The sequence below is a fragment of the Protopterus annectens genome, chromosome 1.part1 (assembly GCF_019279795.1).
Source record: "Protopterus annectens isolate FY-2018-M chromosome 1.part1, PAN1.0, whole genome shotgun sequence".
Lineage (NCBI taxonomy): Eukaryota > Metazoa > Chordata > Ceratodontiformes > Protopteridae > Protopterus > Protopterus annectens.
The window spans coordinates 1,408,514,104-1,408,531,692 of NC_056726.1; the positions used below are offsets into that span (position 1 = coordinate 1,408,514,104).

The 17,589-nt window shown below is 35.3% G+C and overlaps 1 protein-coding gene across 2 annotated transcripts in view; it reads left to right on the plus strand.

The window, feature by feature from the left end:
- The window catches only part of LOC122810732 (mu-type opioid receptor-like), a 354,116-nt gene extending 337,250 nt beyond the window's left edge, over positions 1–16,866 (plus strand). For both annotated transcript variants that reach the window (XM_044082299.1, XR_006366122.1), the window contains exon 2: positions 15,960–16,866. In XM_044082299.1, coding sequence (XP_043938234.1) covers positions 15,960–16,455 — 496 coding nt within the window. In that variant the 3' untranslated portion in view covers positions 16,456–16,866. The remainder of the gene's footprint in view (positions 1–15,959) is intronic.
- Positions 16,867–17,589: the final 723 nt, after the last annotated feature.

Below are 17,589 nucleotides of genomic sequence, written 5' to 3' on the forward strand. Positions count from 1 at the left end.
CTGAACTACCTTGGTCAATAGTAGCTACTGACATATTTAAGTGGAACAATCAACATTATTTGGTACTGGTAGACTCTTATTTGAATTGGTGTGAGATCGATGTACTACCCAATCTAATTTCATCTACAGTCATTACTAAGTTGAAACACCATTTCTCAGTCCATGGCAGTCCACAGAAATTACTTTCTGACAATGGTACCCAATTTACCAGTCAATTGTTTCAGAAATTTGCAAAAGAATGGAACCATGCATGTTACTAGTAGTCCAGAGTATCCCCAATCAAATGTTCTTGCTGAACGTGCAGTACAGAGTGCAAAGAAATTACTTGAGAAGTCAAAGTATAATACTGATTTTTTTTTTAATTTACTTAATCTCCAAAACATATGCCATGATGATATACTTGGTTCACCTCAGAGACTTCTATCCAGGCAAACCAGAACAACATTGCCTATTAGTTCTAGTTTATTGAGGCCTAAAGCTAAAAACAACAAAGCCATTAGAGCCTACTTATTTAAGAAGCGTTCTTTTCAAAAGTTCAGCTATGACAAAATGAGCAGATTTCTTCGTTCATTGAAAGAAGGAGATACGGTGAGGATACAAACAGTGAAAGGTTTTGACCGGATTGGTCAAGTAGCAAGTATATGTGCAGAGCTGAGATCCTATTTTGTTAAAACTGAGGGTTTGGAGTACAGAAGAAATCGCAGACATCTTCCTGTAGCAGAGTCGACATCACAGCATTGTTCCTATGACAAAGACTCTAACTCTCAGAGCAATCCAAATGATATTCCTGTTCCAGAATGTGTCTTGACTCCTGATAGTGTTCCAGCAGATGATCCCAAGGTTTGTAAGATTATAAAGGTGGCAGAGACAATTCCATTTGCTAAACCAGATCCCAAATTTTATGGCACATGATATGGTCGCATCTCAAAGCAACATGTGAAATACACAGCAGCTTGGACATAGTTGTATATATGTACTTAGCTTTGTATAATTGCAGGATGAAAATTATTCCTGTGTAAACTGCATATTTATTAATTCCACTGACAATGACTGATTCATTTCTCAAAGAGGGGGGATGTAGAATAACAAGTGTGCTGTATCTTTAAGAAGCTTTTCTTAGTCTGTGTAGCATATAAATTACAAGCATGTGTTATCTTTAGTGCCATTTTGAAGATGCAGCCAGAGAGTTAACATCTATGTGCATGATAGCTAGTTTGTTTATAAGTTAAATTTACTTAACTTCATTTATGATGTGTTTGTATATAATAAAGCTGTTTGAACAAGAACCCACAACATTTGCCTGTTTCTTCATTACCTGTCAAGTGACAAAGGTATTTCAAGACCCTATAATGGTAGCTCCAATGGGGCTGTTAACATGCTTCCAGCTGAGGTGGCTGAAGTTCAGATTAATTTAAATCCCTGGCTTAGTAGATCTACAAACTTTGATGAGGTCATGAAGCCAGCTATGGGGACAGTACAATAATCTATAATAAAATTGGAAAATATTCCTCATAAATGTCGGAAGCTCCAGTTGGAAAATATGTACTTCCATGAATGTATTAAGACTAGGGTGATGCTGAAGAGGTTATGATATTGGAAATTCCCTGTTGGTCTTATAGCTCATTCACCATTACACAATGAATTACTGGAACTATTTAATACACAGGGCTTTGAACTAATGGAGTTGCTGATGAAATATAATCAGCGAAGTATAGATGAGCTTATGGGTAAGGCAAATACATTAGATTATGCTATTACATGCAGTCTTTTATTTGAAAGCCACATGGATCAATATAGTAGGATTTTTACTAAGTTTGACAAAACTGTGGCTGAGATGAAAACAAGTAAGATAAAAAAACTAGCTAAAGACCAAGTGGAATATAGAAATGGAAGTGCATATACCCTACTGAAAGCTGGAGGCATGGTTACTGCCACTGATGATGTGAATTCAACAACTAACCAAGGGGAAGTATCTTCCTCTTTAAAGGAGGTGCCATTGAGACATTCCAAGAGGTTACGAAACAGGGTGAATATGTCAGTACAACTCTCCCAACAAGAGAGAGAGGAAGAATGAACCGACAATGGCAGAATGTACAGCCCTCGAGAAGGGGAAGAAAGAGGAATTAATTAATATTAGACAAAGCACAAAGGATGGCCCGTGTATTACCAGTAATGATTCAGATGACTTTAAAGTGTACGATTAATGTTCTGACAATGAGGTTGCAAATTTATTAAGTAAGGGCCAGAAATTTGTGCTGGAAATTAGAGCAAACTTTTGCGAACCTATTAATGACTTCAAAATGTACTTATGAAAATTAAATTTGCAATTTTTTTAATAACAACGATGTAGTGGTAAGGATGGGTGAATTGTGTTGGAAGAGTACCTTTAACCCCCTGCTTTCTATTTCTTTATTGATCTTTGAAAGGTTGTGTGAATATGAATTCCATGAATTATTAAAAGGAAAATATGTGAGGGATTCAAATTTGACGTATAGTGAACAACAACTGTTGTTTAAGCTTACTAAAAACAAGAATATTCATATAATGAAAGCTGATAAGGGAGGGGGTTGTTATAATGCATTATGGTGATTATTTAAACTGGATTCTTGAATTTGTGCAAAATGATTTTTATGAATCTTCCTCAGTGAATGAGATTAATATTCGTTACAAACATATTGATATGTTGTTGGAGGATATGGTTATGCAATAACAAATTACATCTGAATTATTTAATTTTTTAAATGTCAAATGTCCAATGGTGCTGAAACTGGTCGGAATCCCTAAAATCCATAAAAATCTGACAAAACCCCCTAAGAGGCCCATTGTGGATGGGAGTAAATCAAAAATACATCCCATGGTAAAATATGTGGATATTAAGCTTAAGGGGTATCTTAAGAAATTTGAACATCTTTGCAAGGACTCATGGGATTTTTTAATGAAATTATGTAATATTCAAATATAATGATCATATTATATTTTTAACTACTGATGAAGTTAATTTATTCAGTGTGATACCCCATGACTTGGGTCTTGAATGGTTTCATGACTTTATGGTTGAAAGTACTGATTTAAATAATAATGATAGCAATACGTTGGATTTATTTATGAAAATGCTATTAAGAAATAACTTTATATTTTTAGAAGGTAAATACTATCTACAGAAGAAAGTTGTGGCAGATGGGCAGTGTGTGACCCCATTTTTGCTAATATCATTCTCCTCCAATGGGAAAGGAAATTTTTATTTAATTTATTTGACCTTCCCCCTTGGTCCTTGTATTTGCAATTTTTGGATGACATCTTTATTGTATGGAGGGGAATCAAATGATGAGATAGAAGTATTTGTGTTTTATTTGAATATGACAACTAGTTTTTTTGAAATTTTGCTTCTCATATATTCCTTCTGAGATTAGTTATCTATAATAGCTAATAGAAGACTAGTCTGCAACATTTTCCGAAAATCTACATACTCTAATAGCTTGCTGCATTATACAAGCTATCACCCAGAGAAACAAAAGAAAGCTATTGTGAAAGGCCAATATGTCAGGTTAGCCTGTATGGTTTCAGAAGATGAAACTTTCAGAAAAGAAGGGCAGAAACATGGTGAGATGTTCCAGGCCAGGGGTTATCCCCATAGCTTGATTAAAGTTGTTTCAGATGCGGTGATTATTAAATGAGATTGTGGGGAATATAAACCTTTGTTAAGTAGTCTGGATATGAGAGTGGAAGCTAGACAAATTGAGGGTAATAGATGTATGTTTTCTAGAATTTTTGTTGTGACATACACTAGTGACTATATAAATATTTTAAAGATTCTTAGAAAGAATTGGGGTGTATTCTCCTGTTTTGACAATGTTACAAATATAATTGGAGAAGCCCCTAGTCTGGTTTATAAAAAGGGAAAATCTTTTAAACAATATTTTGATCTGGCTGATTGTACACGTTTGTTAGATTCCAACAAAACAGCAGGTACATTTAGATGCAGATGTTGCCAACAATGTAGATATATTTTGGAGAAGGAAGTTATTTGGGTTAGCAATATTAAAGTGGGACCAAATTGTCATATTAGCTGCAATTCCATAGGAGTAATATATGGGGCTTTGTGTGTACTATGTAAATAATTTTATATAGGGAAAATAAAGAGACGTTTTATGGACCATATTTACAAACATAATTTAGACATTAGAAATAATAATAAAAATAATGCTTTGGGTAAACATATTATGGAGTTTTCCATGCATTCTTTTAATTGTTTTGGTATTGAAATGGTCTTTAAAAATTGTAGGGGGGCCCTTGGGAGGAGCTTATTGAATCTAAGGAACTTAAGTAGGAAATTAGGCTTCATGCTTTAAGCCCCCCTGGTTTAAATGAAAATTGTTCTATTACTAGTATTTTGAAGTTACGTTCATTTTATGTTTAATGGTTTTTATGCTTATTATTTATATTTAAAAAGTTTGTAATGTATATTTGTGTTAGTATTAATAGGTTTTTAGAATGCAGCATTGCATTGGGTTTTATAGACCATGTGATTTTTTTTTGAGTCGGTTTGATGTCCCTGTATTAGTGTTTGATTCTGAAGAAGTCTATGTTATATACGAGACAAAAGCACTTAATCTGTTTTGTTATTAAACCATCAAGTATCTGAAATGCTGTTGACCCTGCTTTTTGGAACTTTTTAAAATGTGCCTTATTCCCTATTGTAGTGCGATCTTGGAGTTGGTAAATATAATTAGGGGTGTAGTGGGCTGAACCCCGCATTTTGGTTGATTACATTTGCAATATTGGCCAACTATTGCCATTCGATGAATTATTTTTTGTTGTTAAGCTTTTTCTCAATGTTAAATAAATTTTCACTGTTTTATGTTCGATTAGTAGCCATTCACTGTCATTTTTTTTTCAATATGCAAACATAGACTCTCCAGGCTTTCCAGACAAACCAAACAACTTTTCAACTAGAAGAACAAAGCAAGGAAAACATGGAGAAAATGTAAGACAGAGTATGATCTACAAAAAATATAAACACCTCATAAATAGCACCAAGAAAAAGATTACATTTGAGAAGAAATCATATACCAATCTCCAAATATTAAATCAAGAGAACCCCAAACTTTTCTTCGTCTTTAGTCAAACAACAGCTAAATCTTGGCCAAATCACACAACCTAGCTCCATTACTTTCCCTTGGTTAATTCAGTCAAATGACTTGGCTTCCCAGTTCAATAAACACTTCATCAGCTTTCTGTCCTAAATCTCTCAACCTCCCCAACCCCACAACTTTTCTTTAAACCAACAATCCACTATTAAACTTTCTCCCTGGAACCCATCTCCACCTGTACCATAAAAATACTACATTCTAAAACTGAAACCTACAACTTCTGTTACAGATAACTGACAAGTACATTAAAAAGGCAGCAGATATTCTGGCCTACCCAGTTTGTATATTAAATTAACCTATCTATTGAATAAACTGTTCCCAACCTATGCAAGAAAATTTTACATGTTAGCATTACACAAGGAAGGCACTTCCACAGATCCTACCAACTAGTGACCAAAAAGCATTCTATCTCTACTCTTAAAAGTCCTTGAGAAATGTATCCATATATAACCAATCTCCTTTATTTCAGACAATATTCTGCTGTCTCCAACACAACGTGATTTCTGCAGTAATCATAGCACTACTATGGGACTTCTTAAATTCATAACCACTATAAATGAAAACAGAAATGAAGTAAACATATTCTCTGCAGTCTTCCTTGACCTATTGAAGGCTTTTGAAACTATTTCACACACAAAATGTCCTCCCTAGGTCTAGAAACACCCATATTCACATGACTTGACAGCTACATGTCCTACAAATAAAATAAAGTTAAAGGGCAAAATAACATCTCTTCTTTCCTTCCCATAGCAGTTGGGGTCCCCCAGTGTTCTATACTAAACCCCATCTTATTCAAAATATTTGTGAATGACTTTCACTCAGCATGCAAATTAAACATGGCTATCTAATCTCCAGCTTCTTCTAAATCTGATCACCGCAAAACAACTCTCTTTCAAGAAATTCCTCTTCACTCTAACCTCAGAAACAACATACAATTGAATTAGTAACCCACACTAAGCTACTAGATGTAATAACTGATGACAACATGAAATTTGACTGCCATGTAAAAGATGTAATAAAAAAATCACCAAAAAATTGGCACCCTATATGGGATAAAACTTTACCTAACAGACAATGCTAGAAAAATACATTGCTTCAACTTTCTTCCTTCAAACTCTCTTCTATGCAGCATCTTTTCTCATCTATCTTCAGGCATCCTAATCCAATCTCCTTGAGCAATGTTACAACAAAGTATCCAAATTTGCTGCTAACATGACACATAATTCTCACCACTGTGTAGCAATAAATCATCTGCTCTGACTAGAACTGCCTCACTCTTTGGCTCTGTCTCAGTTACTTACAACACAGACTTCTTCACAAACCTGAAAATGCCCTTGCCCAACTCACATCTTTCAGTCCTACTCACCAAACATATTTCTTCACTCAGCAGATAAAAAAAAATACTCATAATGACTAAATCAAACAACTTTGCTGGCAACTCTCTCAGTACCTCCTACATCTCTAAAATCTGGAACTCCATCTGCCTTGCCCTTAACCAAATATCTCAGGCGAAATTTTTCAAGTTTCAATTAAAACAAGACCTAATGAACACATGACTATGTTCTTGCTCAACTCCTAGCTAGATAAAAATCCCTGTATCTCTACACAGTGTATTGTAAACTATGCTGCCCCTCACCTTATCTAAGAACAGTATACTGATATATCTACAGTCTGTCTCTCTTATCCTTTCTCCCTAAACCACTTGCATTCCTTTCCCCTTTCTTTAATGCTTCCTACTCTTCTCCTTACATCCTCCACTTATTTTTATCATGCTCTGCTGTTTCCCTTCAAAATCTCCTGGCTTACAACACTAATCTTACATCTTCTTACTCAACCTTCCCCAGTCTTCCTCTCACTCAGCTTATCTACTAACAATGTATTTCATCCTCAGCCATATCCAATGCATGATCCATCCTTTTTCTGTAGTATCACTACTGTCTATTTCCTTGGTGTTGCCTCTCAAACTTGTCTTTTTCCTTGCTCCTCCTGCTTGCTGCTGTATGACTATCACTTCCAACAACACATTTTAAAAACATTTTTTCTTCAAGCCTCGGTTTTTTAAAAGCTTGCAATTGCAAATTACTTTCTCTTTACTTTCATTCCACGTTCTTTGTTTTGATCCAATGATGTACTTAAATATTACATTTTATTTATGACTTAATTTTTTATCTTTTGATGTGTTCTGATGTCTTTTGTAAAATGTTTTACTATGTGTTGTATTAGCATTTATTCTGTTAAACTGCTTAACATCATTGTAATTTTTTTATCTGTTTTTTTGTATCTTTTTTATATGTATTCATATTTGAAGTTTTTCTCCCCAGACCTCCTCCAAAAAAGGGCAACATATGCCCAGAAGGACAATCCCACTATATAAATAAATACATACATGAATAATGTTGAAGAAATTAGGCTAAAGCACCAAGTCCTTAAAGATACCTTTGTATTTATTACAGTTCTCTTTTTAGATGAACTTCTCTGACTTTATTCATTTACTATATTTCTAATGCATGCCTTATTCTTCACTTAAAATATAATAAATTCTGTATGTTCTTCAGTGCAAATACCATTATGCTTTTACTCAAACAAAGGTATTGTCAATATTCTCTTATTGTTTTCCTTGTGCATTCAATGACAAAACACTTTAGTGCAATATTGAAAAGAACGTACAGTATATCAAAACACATTTCAGTACTTTCAGTCCTTGCAGCTGAATATCTTTTCTAATAGCCTACCATATTTAAGTATTTGGAGAAGCCATGTTCTCTCCTTTTACTACTGGAATGCTACACTCAGTGTCAGGTATGTCCATTTCTATTAGGCTCTTCTGTACTCTCTGCTGCTGCTTCTTGAAATACATCTGTAGCATTCTTCTCAGATATCTCTCTAAACACTTAGCTGAATAAACGTCTTAAAACTTCATCAAGGCATCTTTTTTCCTCCCTCAAGTAAGGCATCAGAGAGAGAGACTCCTGCATCTGCTAGCTAAAGTGATTTTTATCTGGACTAATCATTGGTACTGTGCTTCTTAATAAATCCAGAAAGACACCTTGGTGTTTTGGAACATTATGGGACAGTTTCAAATCTTTCTGGATACAAAACAAATAAAGATAAAACAAAGGCTATAGCTGTAAATTATGTACCCAGCTGTGACTTGGTATAGTAATATCCATATTTATGGGGATGTGACAAAATGAAGTATTTAGGAGTATGAATTAAAAGGTTTCTGTTACGGCAGCTAAGATTATGTGGGAATACATTAAACAAAAGGTAATACAAAAACTAAGAAATTGGAAGCTGTTGTTTATGGGTATGGATAGTAAGATACAAGCAGTGAAAATGAATATATTTACAGGTCAGGAGTATTTTTATAAACTAGAGGACACATTTTGGACAATAATTAGTAGAGAGCCGAAGTAATTTATCTGGGAGGGAAAGAAGGCAAGAGTTAAAGGAGAAAAGCTGATCCTCCAAATAGAACAAGGTGGCTTAGGATTATTTGATTTGAAGGAATATTTTAGAGCTACATAGTTAAGGCTCATATACATAATAAAAGCAGAAGGTTATCATTCAAAGTGGAAGGGAATGATGATGATGAAGTTGGGGGGGGATTAAGAAATAAGGAGTGAGTGGAATTTTTGGAAGTAGATCCTTAAGGAGCATAATAACCATAACCACCATAAAGAATATTATATTCATAAAGTTGTAGAAATTAATTTAAGAACTAAGCCAATGAACGGATACAGAAAGGAGCATTTGCCAATAGGGATGACTGCAAGTAGGAGTACAGAAAATAGGCAAGGGAGGGGCTGGAATTTACTGGAGAAAACTGGCAAAGCAGCCAAGGTATTGGGATGAAATAACTAGAGAGGAGAAGGTAATAGAGTAGGATGAGGCCAAGAATAAGTTTGGACTGCAGGTTAGAGACTTCCCTATCAGGGACTGATATCTCAGTATAGGCAAGGAGAAACGGATAGGAGAGTCCTAAGTGAAAAACCTGCTCTGGTAAATGTTTTAGTTAAATCTACTACAGAAGCTGCTGTTAAAGGGGATAATTAGTATGACATACAAAATATTGCATGGCAACTATAAAATTTATAGAAAAGAGGTTAGAAAAGACTGGGAAGAGGGACTGGATAAGCAATTTAGTAAGAAGAATGGGAGGACGTATATATGGCAATCAAGTATGTGACAAAATCCAGAAGGTTTAGGATTTTTGCTTGAAATTGTTCAAATAGTTATTTTATACCTAAGCAGAATTAAAATAAATTGTCTTCAGTTACGTAGCAAATGTTGGAGGTTTGATGGGAAAGAAAGAGGTAAATGGGAATATGCTTTTTGGGACAGTAATGAGTTGTCAGATTTAAAAGAATTCCTACAGAATACTCTGTCAGACTTATTTGTGGAACAAATAGCTGCAACTAAGGAAATTATTCTTTTGAGCTGGGACACAGAATCTGAATTACCTAGACACAGTAAGGCCCTACTAAGTTTAATTTTCCAGATTTTCCAAAATTCTTCCTGGGCCTCTGCTGAAAATGGGCTTTGTCCCAGTCAGACTTTCCCAGTAAAAAAAATGTTAAATAAATAAATAAATAATTTTGTTAGCTACCAAAAAAACAACTGCTAGAAAAAAGGACATAAAAATCACAAGCAACTGTTTTTAAAATACTGGGTATCTTAAAGAAATAAAAGAGCTGGAAAAGAGATTTGTGGAGCAATACATGCAGAATAATGTTCTGGAGAAATGAGGTTTAAGTGAAGACAGGAAGTAATAGATTTATACAAAGTTGGACTGAAATACAGTGGTTATAAAGAAAAAAAACATGTACTGGACAGTGTGTGTGCCTCGTTACATCCAAGTGACGTCTCCAGGTGCATCTGCAGTTACATCCTACTGCTTCTCTAGGCATCAAATATTACTTGCTCATACTTGCATTAATAATGCCAAAACCATGCTACATACAAGGTATCAGAATATTTCTTGAAGCATACATGATGGCAAACACAGTTGTATTGATAGTTGGCGTTTATATTACGCTGTCGAAAACTCAAATTGTCGACAGCGTAATAATTGACACGAAAATGTCAAAATCCCTGAACATCGAACACACACAAAAAAAACAAAAAAACTCCCAAACACAACACAAATAGCTCTATGCAGGGGGGCAAGCCCATATGCACCCCCCATCCCCCACTACTTAAATATTCCAGCTCTGAGATTGCACTACATTGCAGTAAACAGAAATCTCCCCTTACGGAGATTTGCGTTTACATGCGCAATGACTTTCGCTTTCAACATTTTGGTGCCGACAATATCAGCTTTGATATTGTCAGCCTTTGATAGGGTGAAGTAGACCCGATATTTGACCTCTGTCAATGAGTATTTGTTAGAAATGTAAGGTGATAACTTCAGTTTTAAAGGTTCAGGACACACCCACTAGGAGTTAAAGGTACACACTCAAAACAGTTGTACTGGAGGGAATGAATTAGTGTAAAAATGTTAACATGGCTTGTTTTCTTTATTAATGTATATATATATATATATATATATATATATATATATATATATATATATCTGTGTGTGTGTGTGTGTGTGGCAATATTTTAAGTGATATTTTAATAAAGGTCTTTAAAAAATCCTTTTCAGCTTTGCATATTGGTATTGTGGTATTGAATAAGAAATACATCTTCTCAGAAAAGTATCTTAATTCCTACTTAATCTGAATCAAGCTTGGCCAGAATAATGCATCATGTGCTCTTTCTTTACACTTCACAATTTCTGTATATTACACCTGTATTTATACCGACAGTTACTTCATTAACTGATGAAGTATCGCTTTATCTGATGTAAACATCAGAAATTGCATACTCCATACAGATACAGGTATTTATTTTTTAAACAAAAAGCAAGTTTGTAATTCTTAAGTATTTACTAATCATGTGGTCTGGGAGACCATTGTGGAGCCTAGCTTAATTTCAAAATTGTCCCAGAACATTGTCTTGTTAAATGACTTATTCAAAATCACAGCGTAGGCAAATAGAAGCTAAGGGAATCAAGCTCCAGAATACAGGAAACAACTTGTTAACAACATATATCCTTAGTGCTCTGGACTTAGTGTTAGAATTCTCTCGTCTCCTTTCCTTTTTTTTTTTTTTTGCAGCTGTCTTCCTTCTGATCAAATTTCACTACTATATTTCAAAACATTCTCAGTGTTGTATTAGTATGTGAACATTTTTGAAAGAGTAAATAATTTCCATTGGCCATGTACAACTGTGGAATTATGCATTTTGTCTTAATTTTTCCTCTGAGCAAATCCTTTTCTCTGTATGGTGTGTGTGTGTGTGTATATATATATATATATATATATATATATATATATATATATATATATATATATATATATAGACTGTAGGTTTACCACATCAGTTACTGCTTATGTTTTGCCATTGATGCAGCTGCTACTCAGCCATTTTAGGATGGCAGCAAAAATATGTTTGAATTGTATATTCTTTGTTGCATAGACGTCCTTGGCATGTATACCACAGGGACACAGCATTAACACGGCAGTCATGTTTACCCTGATGTTTCTTATGTTGTGCATTCACAGGCCTGAACACTGCTACAGTAACACTTGTAAAGGCTAGGACAGAAGAGGCTGATGTTGGCACGCATGTGGGCACTGCTTACGATGGCAAAACACAGGTACCTGAATCACAGTCAGATGACACACTGGCACTCTCTCCATCCTGGGTGGAAGTCCACCTACATTAATGGGTGAAGGTGTGACCTCACCCTACAGATGAAGCTGAAGTTGTTACAGCCTGAGTGCTCATCATCACAGTGGGGCTGAGCTCTCCCGTGATGGTGAGCACCAGTGATGCACTCAATGAAGCAGTGGCTGAGTGTACAGCACCTGATGTGGGTATAATATGGGAGGAGTTATGAGAACTGTAGTGGCACATCCCGTTTCCATTTCCACTTCTTTGCAGAGGACTGTAAGTGCCACCATCACTGCCCACTGGGCTGTCCATGGCTGGGATAGTGTACATACCCCAGGTGGTCATGTGGGGAGGGAATATCACAGGATATTCATTCATTCATACATTCAGCATTTATTAACTGGGTAGATGGAGTGGTCCAAGGACCATTTTCATATGTAAAAGGAGACAAAAGGCATGTACAATGTACATCAAAACAAAATAGCATTGCGCATGTTCTATGCAGTTTAATAAACATAACGAAGTCAATACAATTGAGTAGAAAGAGTGTTATGACATTATGTACTGCAAAGTATGCCAAAGGTACATAATTAAAAATGATAAAGTGATTATGAAGAACATTCATTTGTCTAAATATGTGTAGGAGGAATACAAAAATAGAAAACTATACTTTAGTTGACATCAAATGATAAAATATTAACAAAGTTAAAAGTAATGTGAGGGCTAAATACAGCAGGACATTTATTGAGGTCATCCAGAGTCTCTGATGTAGAAACTTCTTGAACAGTATAATATTATCTCTCTGTCTAATAGTTTCAGTTATAGTGTTATAGGTAGCAGGGTCAATTTTGGAAAATGATCTGTCTCGCAAAAAATAAGAGAAAATGTTAGCCTTTGTAACTGTATGACGTATATATTATGTAGAGAATAAGAGGGTTTCTAATTGTCAGTTTGTTAAGTAGTTTGAAACAGTCATCATATGAGTCAGGAAGCACATGGCCCTCTGCTATGCCATGTTATAGCGGGCAACAACACCAGTCTCCATTTGCCAGAGACTTCAACAACAGACTCTATCCAGAGCCCAGAATCTCAGTAGCATACCTTCCCTGCCATGGAAAATTTTAAGTCCTACTGCAGCAAGGGAGCGGAGTAGCTTCAGGTAACCATTATGTAGTGGCAACTGAAACTCACCACAGGAGGATGTTGCCCCTGTTACAGAGTACCTTATGTTACTACAAGATTCGCAACTTCACTCCTGCAACATGCACCTCTCAGCCAGTGTGCATGTGTTTGGACAGCCATATGTTATTTTGTCTCTTGTGATTGATGCACATACTATTGAGAGTGACCCACTCCACTCTCCATCCTGTGTGATGAATATGTTTGATTCACAATGTGACCTGACCATGCACTGCCCAGCATAGTCTTTCATTAACTCTACATATATCATGTGTTCTCTGTATGACACTTCTCTGTCACTGTGTTCTTTTCAGGTCCATAGTTCTGGACCACATGTCACCACTCTGCCTACACTTCCAAGTATTGGGCCTGTCACTGTCTGGGATGATGTTGTTTGTCTGCTCTTTGTTGTTGTCCCACCCCCCTGTACAGGTGGTTGTTGTTGTACCTTTTATATCACCGGTGTGTGCATAAGTGATCCTATTGTATCCATATCCTAGTCTGGCGTATCTGTTTCCTTAAGATCATATTGTACTGACTGGCACTTGCTAGTAACACAATAGCATAATAAATGTCGGGTCCAGATTTATTGAGACAGCAAATGCAGGCTTTCAGTTGGCCAAACACATTCCCAGTGATATTTTGGTTTTCTGCTTGTATCATATTGTGTTGCAGTTTAGTAGTGCTTTGTGGTTTCCATATAGATATCAATAGTCAAGGTTCTAATGGGTATCTCCATCACTTGCAACACAGTAGCACCATATGTTGGGGTCATTAATACATAAGATTACACTCTATGTAGACATATATATATATATATATATATATATATATATATATATATATATATATATATATATATATATATATATATATATACCATAGTGTTTGCAGTTACTGAGAGGATACCATGTGGAATGCCATCTTGCAGAAAGCAGTGATGTAGCTGACACATATGTCATATATGTGAATCATGGGATTTGCTGAGTGCTATGCAACCACATGGGTTATAAATACAAGTGCATCACACACTAGTTGACATTCCATGGAATAGTAGCTTTTCCCGTTCCCATACATCTGAGACTATGGATCAGGTGGGGTCTTTGTTACTACTGCTTATATGCAACACACAGCATGTGGTGCAGCAGGGAGTTCAGCAAAGCTGTAGAAGTCATGTATAGCTGTGTCTCTCTCCCCAGTTGTGCTGGAAAGCAAGATATGGTTATCCACATATAGAAGCATAATTGCAGGGAACTTCTTCAACATTTTTATTGGCACAGATATAACTAACATGTCCCCTGTTGGCCTCCAAATGGTCCCTGTTCCTAGATAGTGAGTTTTATATATACCTTGGACTCCAGAGGGAAAAGGCTTTGCATTTCTGTAAGTTCTGCATTTGGCAATACATATCAACTAAGCTCTGTACTATACACTGATCAGCTCAAAGATGATCATTAATCTCTTGGTCAGTGAGATTATGAAATGCTTTCTGCTGCTAGTACCACTTTTCTTGCCACGTAAAGCCACCTCACAAATATGGAGACAAAAATAGCTGCTAGATGCTATTGCATGACTGTTGCTGTGATTTAAGCATTTTTATTATCTGCAGCTTTGACATTTTCAAGAAGCTTTGCACTTTTATATTGTGACAGAGTGGTATGCAACCCATGCCAGTTATGACTAAGAATCACAACTTAATTCAGATTGTGTACATACACATGCCATTATGAGCTCTTTTAGCTATGTGCCTTCAGCTGCGTTTCATCATGCAGTTATTTGCATACATTTTTTGCTGCATGAGTTCACTGTACCATAGTGCAGCTTTGGACTATGAATCACTGCAAACCTGAATAGTAGTACACAACTTCAGTATAAATTCCACTCTATTTTGTTTTGGGAGAAAAATTATACTGATAATAAAAGTATTGCAATATGGAGGTCTATTACATATTTAGATGACTTGGACAATTAAGGTTTTCTTGCTGGTAAAGGGTCAGATCTATATTAAAATGCTGCTATCATTAAAGACTATAGAATTAGTCTTTCCATTAATTATTTTTTAAAAAAATGCATGCCTCAGAATTGCTAGGTTAGAAGCCTGGCTTTAGTCATTTAAATTTAAAGACTGGTTGTATAATTGTATACTATAGGAAAGCATTGATTTATTAGGTTATCATAGAAAAATGTGTAATTTAAACTGTTTTATGCCATTTCCACTAAAGCAGTTCTGTTGAAAATGCATATGCATTTTCTTGCTATTTCTTCAGTGACTGCAGTTCACAAAATATTAAAAAAAGAAAAGTATTCACTGAAGAAAGTAATCTAGCAAATAAGCTGATTTATATGAGATAGAACTCCCATACACACACACACACACACACACACACACACACACACACACACACACACACATATATATATATATATATATATATATATATATATATATATATATATATATATATATATATATATATATATATAAGGCTGTGCTCCTGCTGTGCACTACTTAATAATCTCAGAGGTCAATGCACATTATAGGAAAAGGGAAGACTCGCACCTGGAAGTGTCTGGACAGATTTGATGAACTGTACCTCACATATTTAAATTCACAAAAAAACACACAACAGAGTGAACCCTCAAAAATAGAATAATTCCTGTTTGTTGCTCATTTTGCATGAATACATGATCAATGCCGAACATGTTTTGATCCTGCTGATATATTTTTATTAACCAAAACAAAACAGTTGCAAACATGTTCCTACCAGCTACAGTGGTTTCATCACTAGTGAAATGAGTTTGAATGTAACAGAACTTGATGTATATGAAAAAGTAGAATGCTTGGTGTTAATTAAATAAGGTACTTAAAGTATTGTCTTACTCATATTGTTTTTTTTTTTTCTTTTTTAGGGCAGTCTCCTGTCTGCTTACAATTCCTATTAGTTTCAGTGCCAAAGCAGTCACCATTTCTTACCTGCAGATCACGGTATGCATCATTGAGTTCCCAAAGCCAACATGGTGGTGGATAGCCATGTGGAAGTGGTGCATGTTTGGAATTGCCTATTTTCTGCCAGCCTGTGTTCTAATCACCTGCTGTTCTCTTCTAGTTTGGAAACTAAAAACTGCCAATCGCAGAGTATTATTTACGCGGTTACCTATAGGTTATGTCACAAAACGTGTTGTCTCCTTTGCTTGTGCCTTTCTTATTTGCTGGACTCCACTTTATCTACTTTTGTTTCTAGATTTAACTCTGCACTTTACTCCAGATTACTATTTAGAGATAATAAGGAGACTGTTTTTAGTTCTTGCTACCTCCAATAGCTGCATTAATCCTGTTCTGTATGCATTTGTTGACAAACACTTTCAGCAACATTGTAAGACGTTGTTTTCCTGTGTTTTTGAGTAGCAGTCCACTTATAGAATCGCAAAGTTTGCTTTTAATAAAAATCAAAACTATTATGGAGATTGAGATATAATTCACAACCCCTACTAAAGGAGAAATAATGCATTAAAATTACCTTGGTCTTCTTATTGAACTTACTGAGTTTAAACAATGAAAAGAGCATTTGATTGTAATATGTGTAAATGAAAGAACTATTTAAATGAATTGCTTGGGTACAACATAATTGGATTGTTTGCCCATGTTCAGTGAATTAGCTTTGAAACAGATAATTTTAGGAATTTCTCATTGACAGCTTGATGAAGACTTGAATTTTGCAGTTAAATTGTTTGATGTTATCATGTTTAAAATGTTTTAATATCAAATACAGCAAACATCCTTATTGCTAGAACAGTGGTAAGAAACCATTTTTGTGATAAAAACATTAGATATTATACATTCTGACTCTCAGTATATTTTTTTCTAGGACATCATTTTGTCTGCTGTTTTATTCTGAATATTTAAGGTTTGTACATTTATTATTATGATAAGACTTAAAATAAATGCTATTCTTTTGGTACTCTGTTGTGTTATAGCCACCAATATTCTAAGACATAGCCGGATATATAAAAGCTGTATCTGATACCTTTGGTGTTTCAAGACCCCTTCTTAAATGGTATCAGCCTCTTTTCATACTTAAGCACACAGGATACCATTTTGTGAGTTTTAGTCTTATTAAATAGACTGATGGACTCCCAGAAACGTTATCATTCACAGGATATTGATGTCATGCTATCATTGTCCACATCTTTTTTGTATGTTTCATTCACAGCAGCAACTTTTATCCCAGTCCTGGACCAGAAGACATCAGTATAAAACAGATCATTACTATCTCTAACAAGAATGTGCAGAACATCCCTAACACATTTGGTCAGTCCATGTCTGATTAATGGTTTATGCTAACCTGGTATTCTTGTCCTGGAGAGATTTCATTGACTTCTGTGTTCAATCCTGAATTATCCTTCTTAGCTAAACTATTGGCTGAACCTTTTCAGTGACAGCAGTGCCCATCAGGATGACTTGTGGGCATGCTTCAGGATCCATGTTTTCCATTCATCTAAATTTCTACTTCTAGCACACTTGAAAAAGCAACAAACAGTA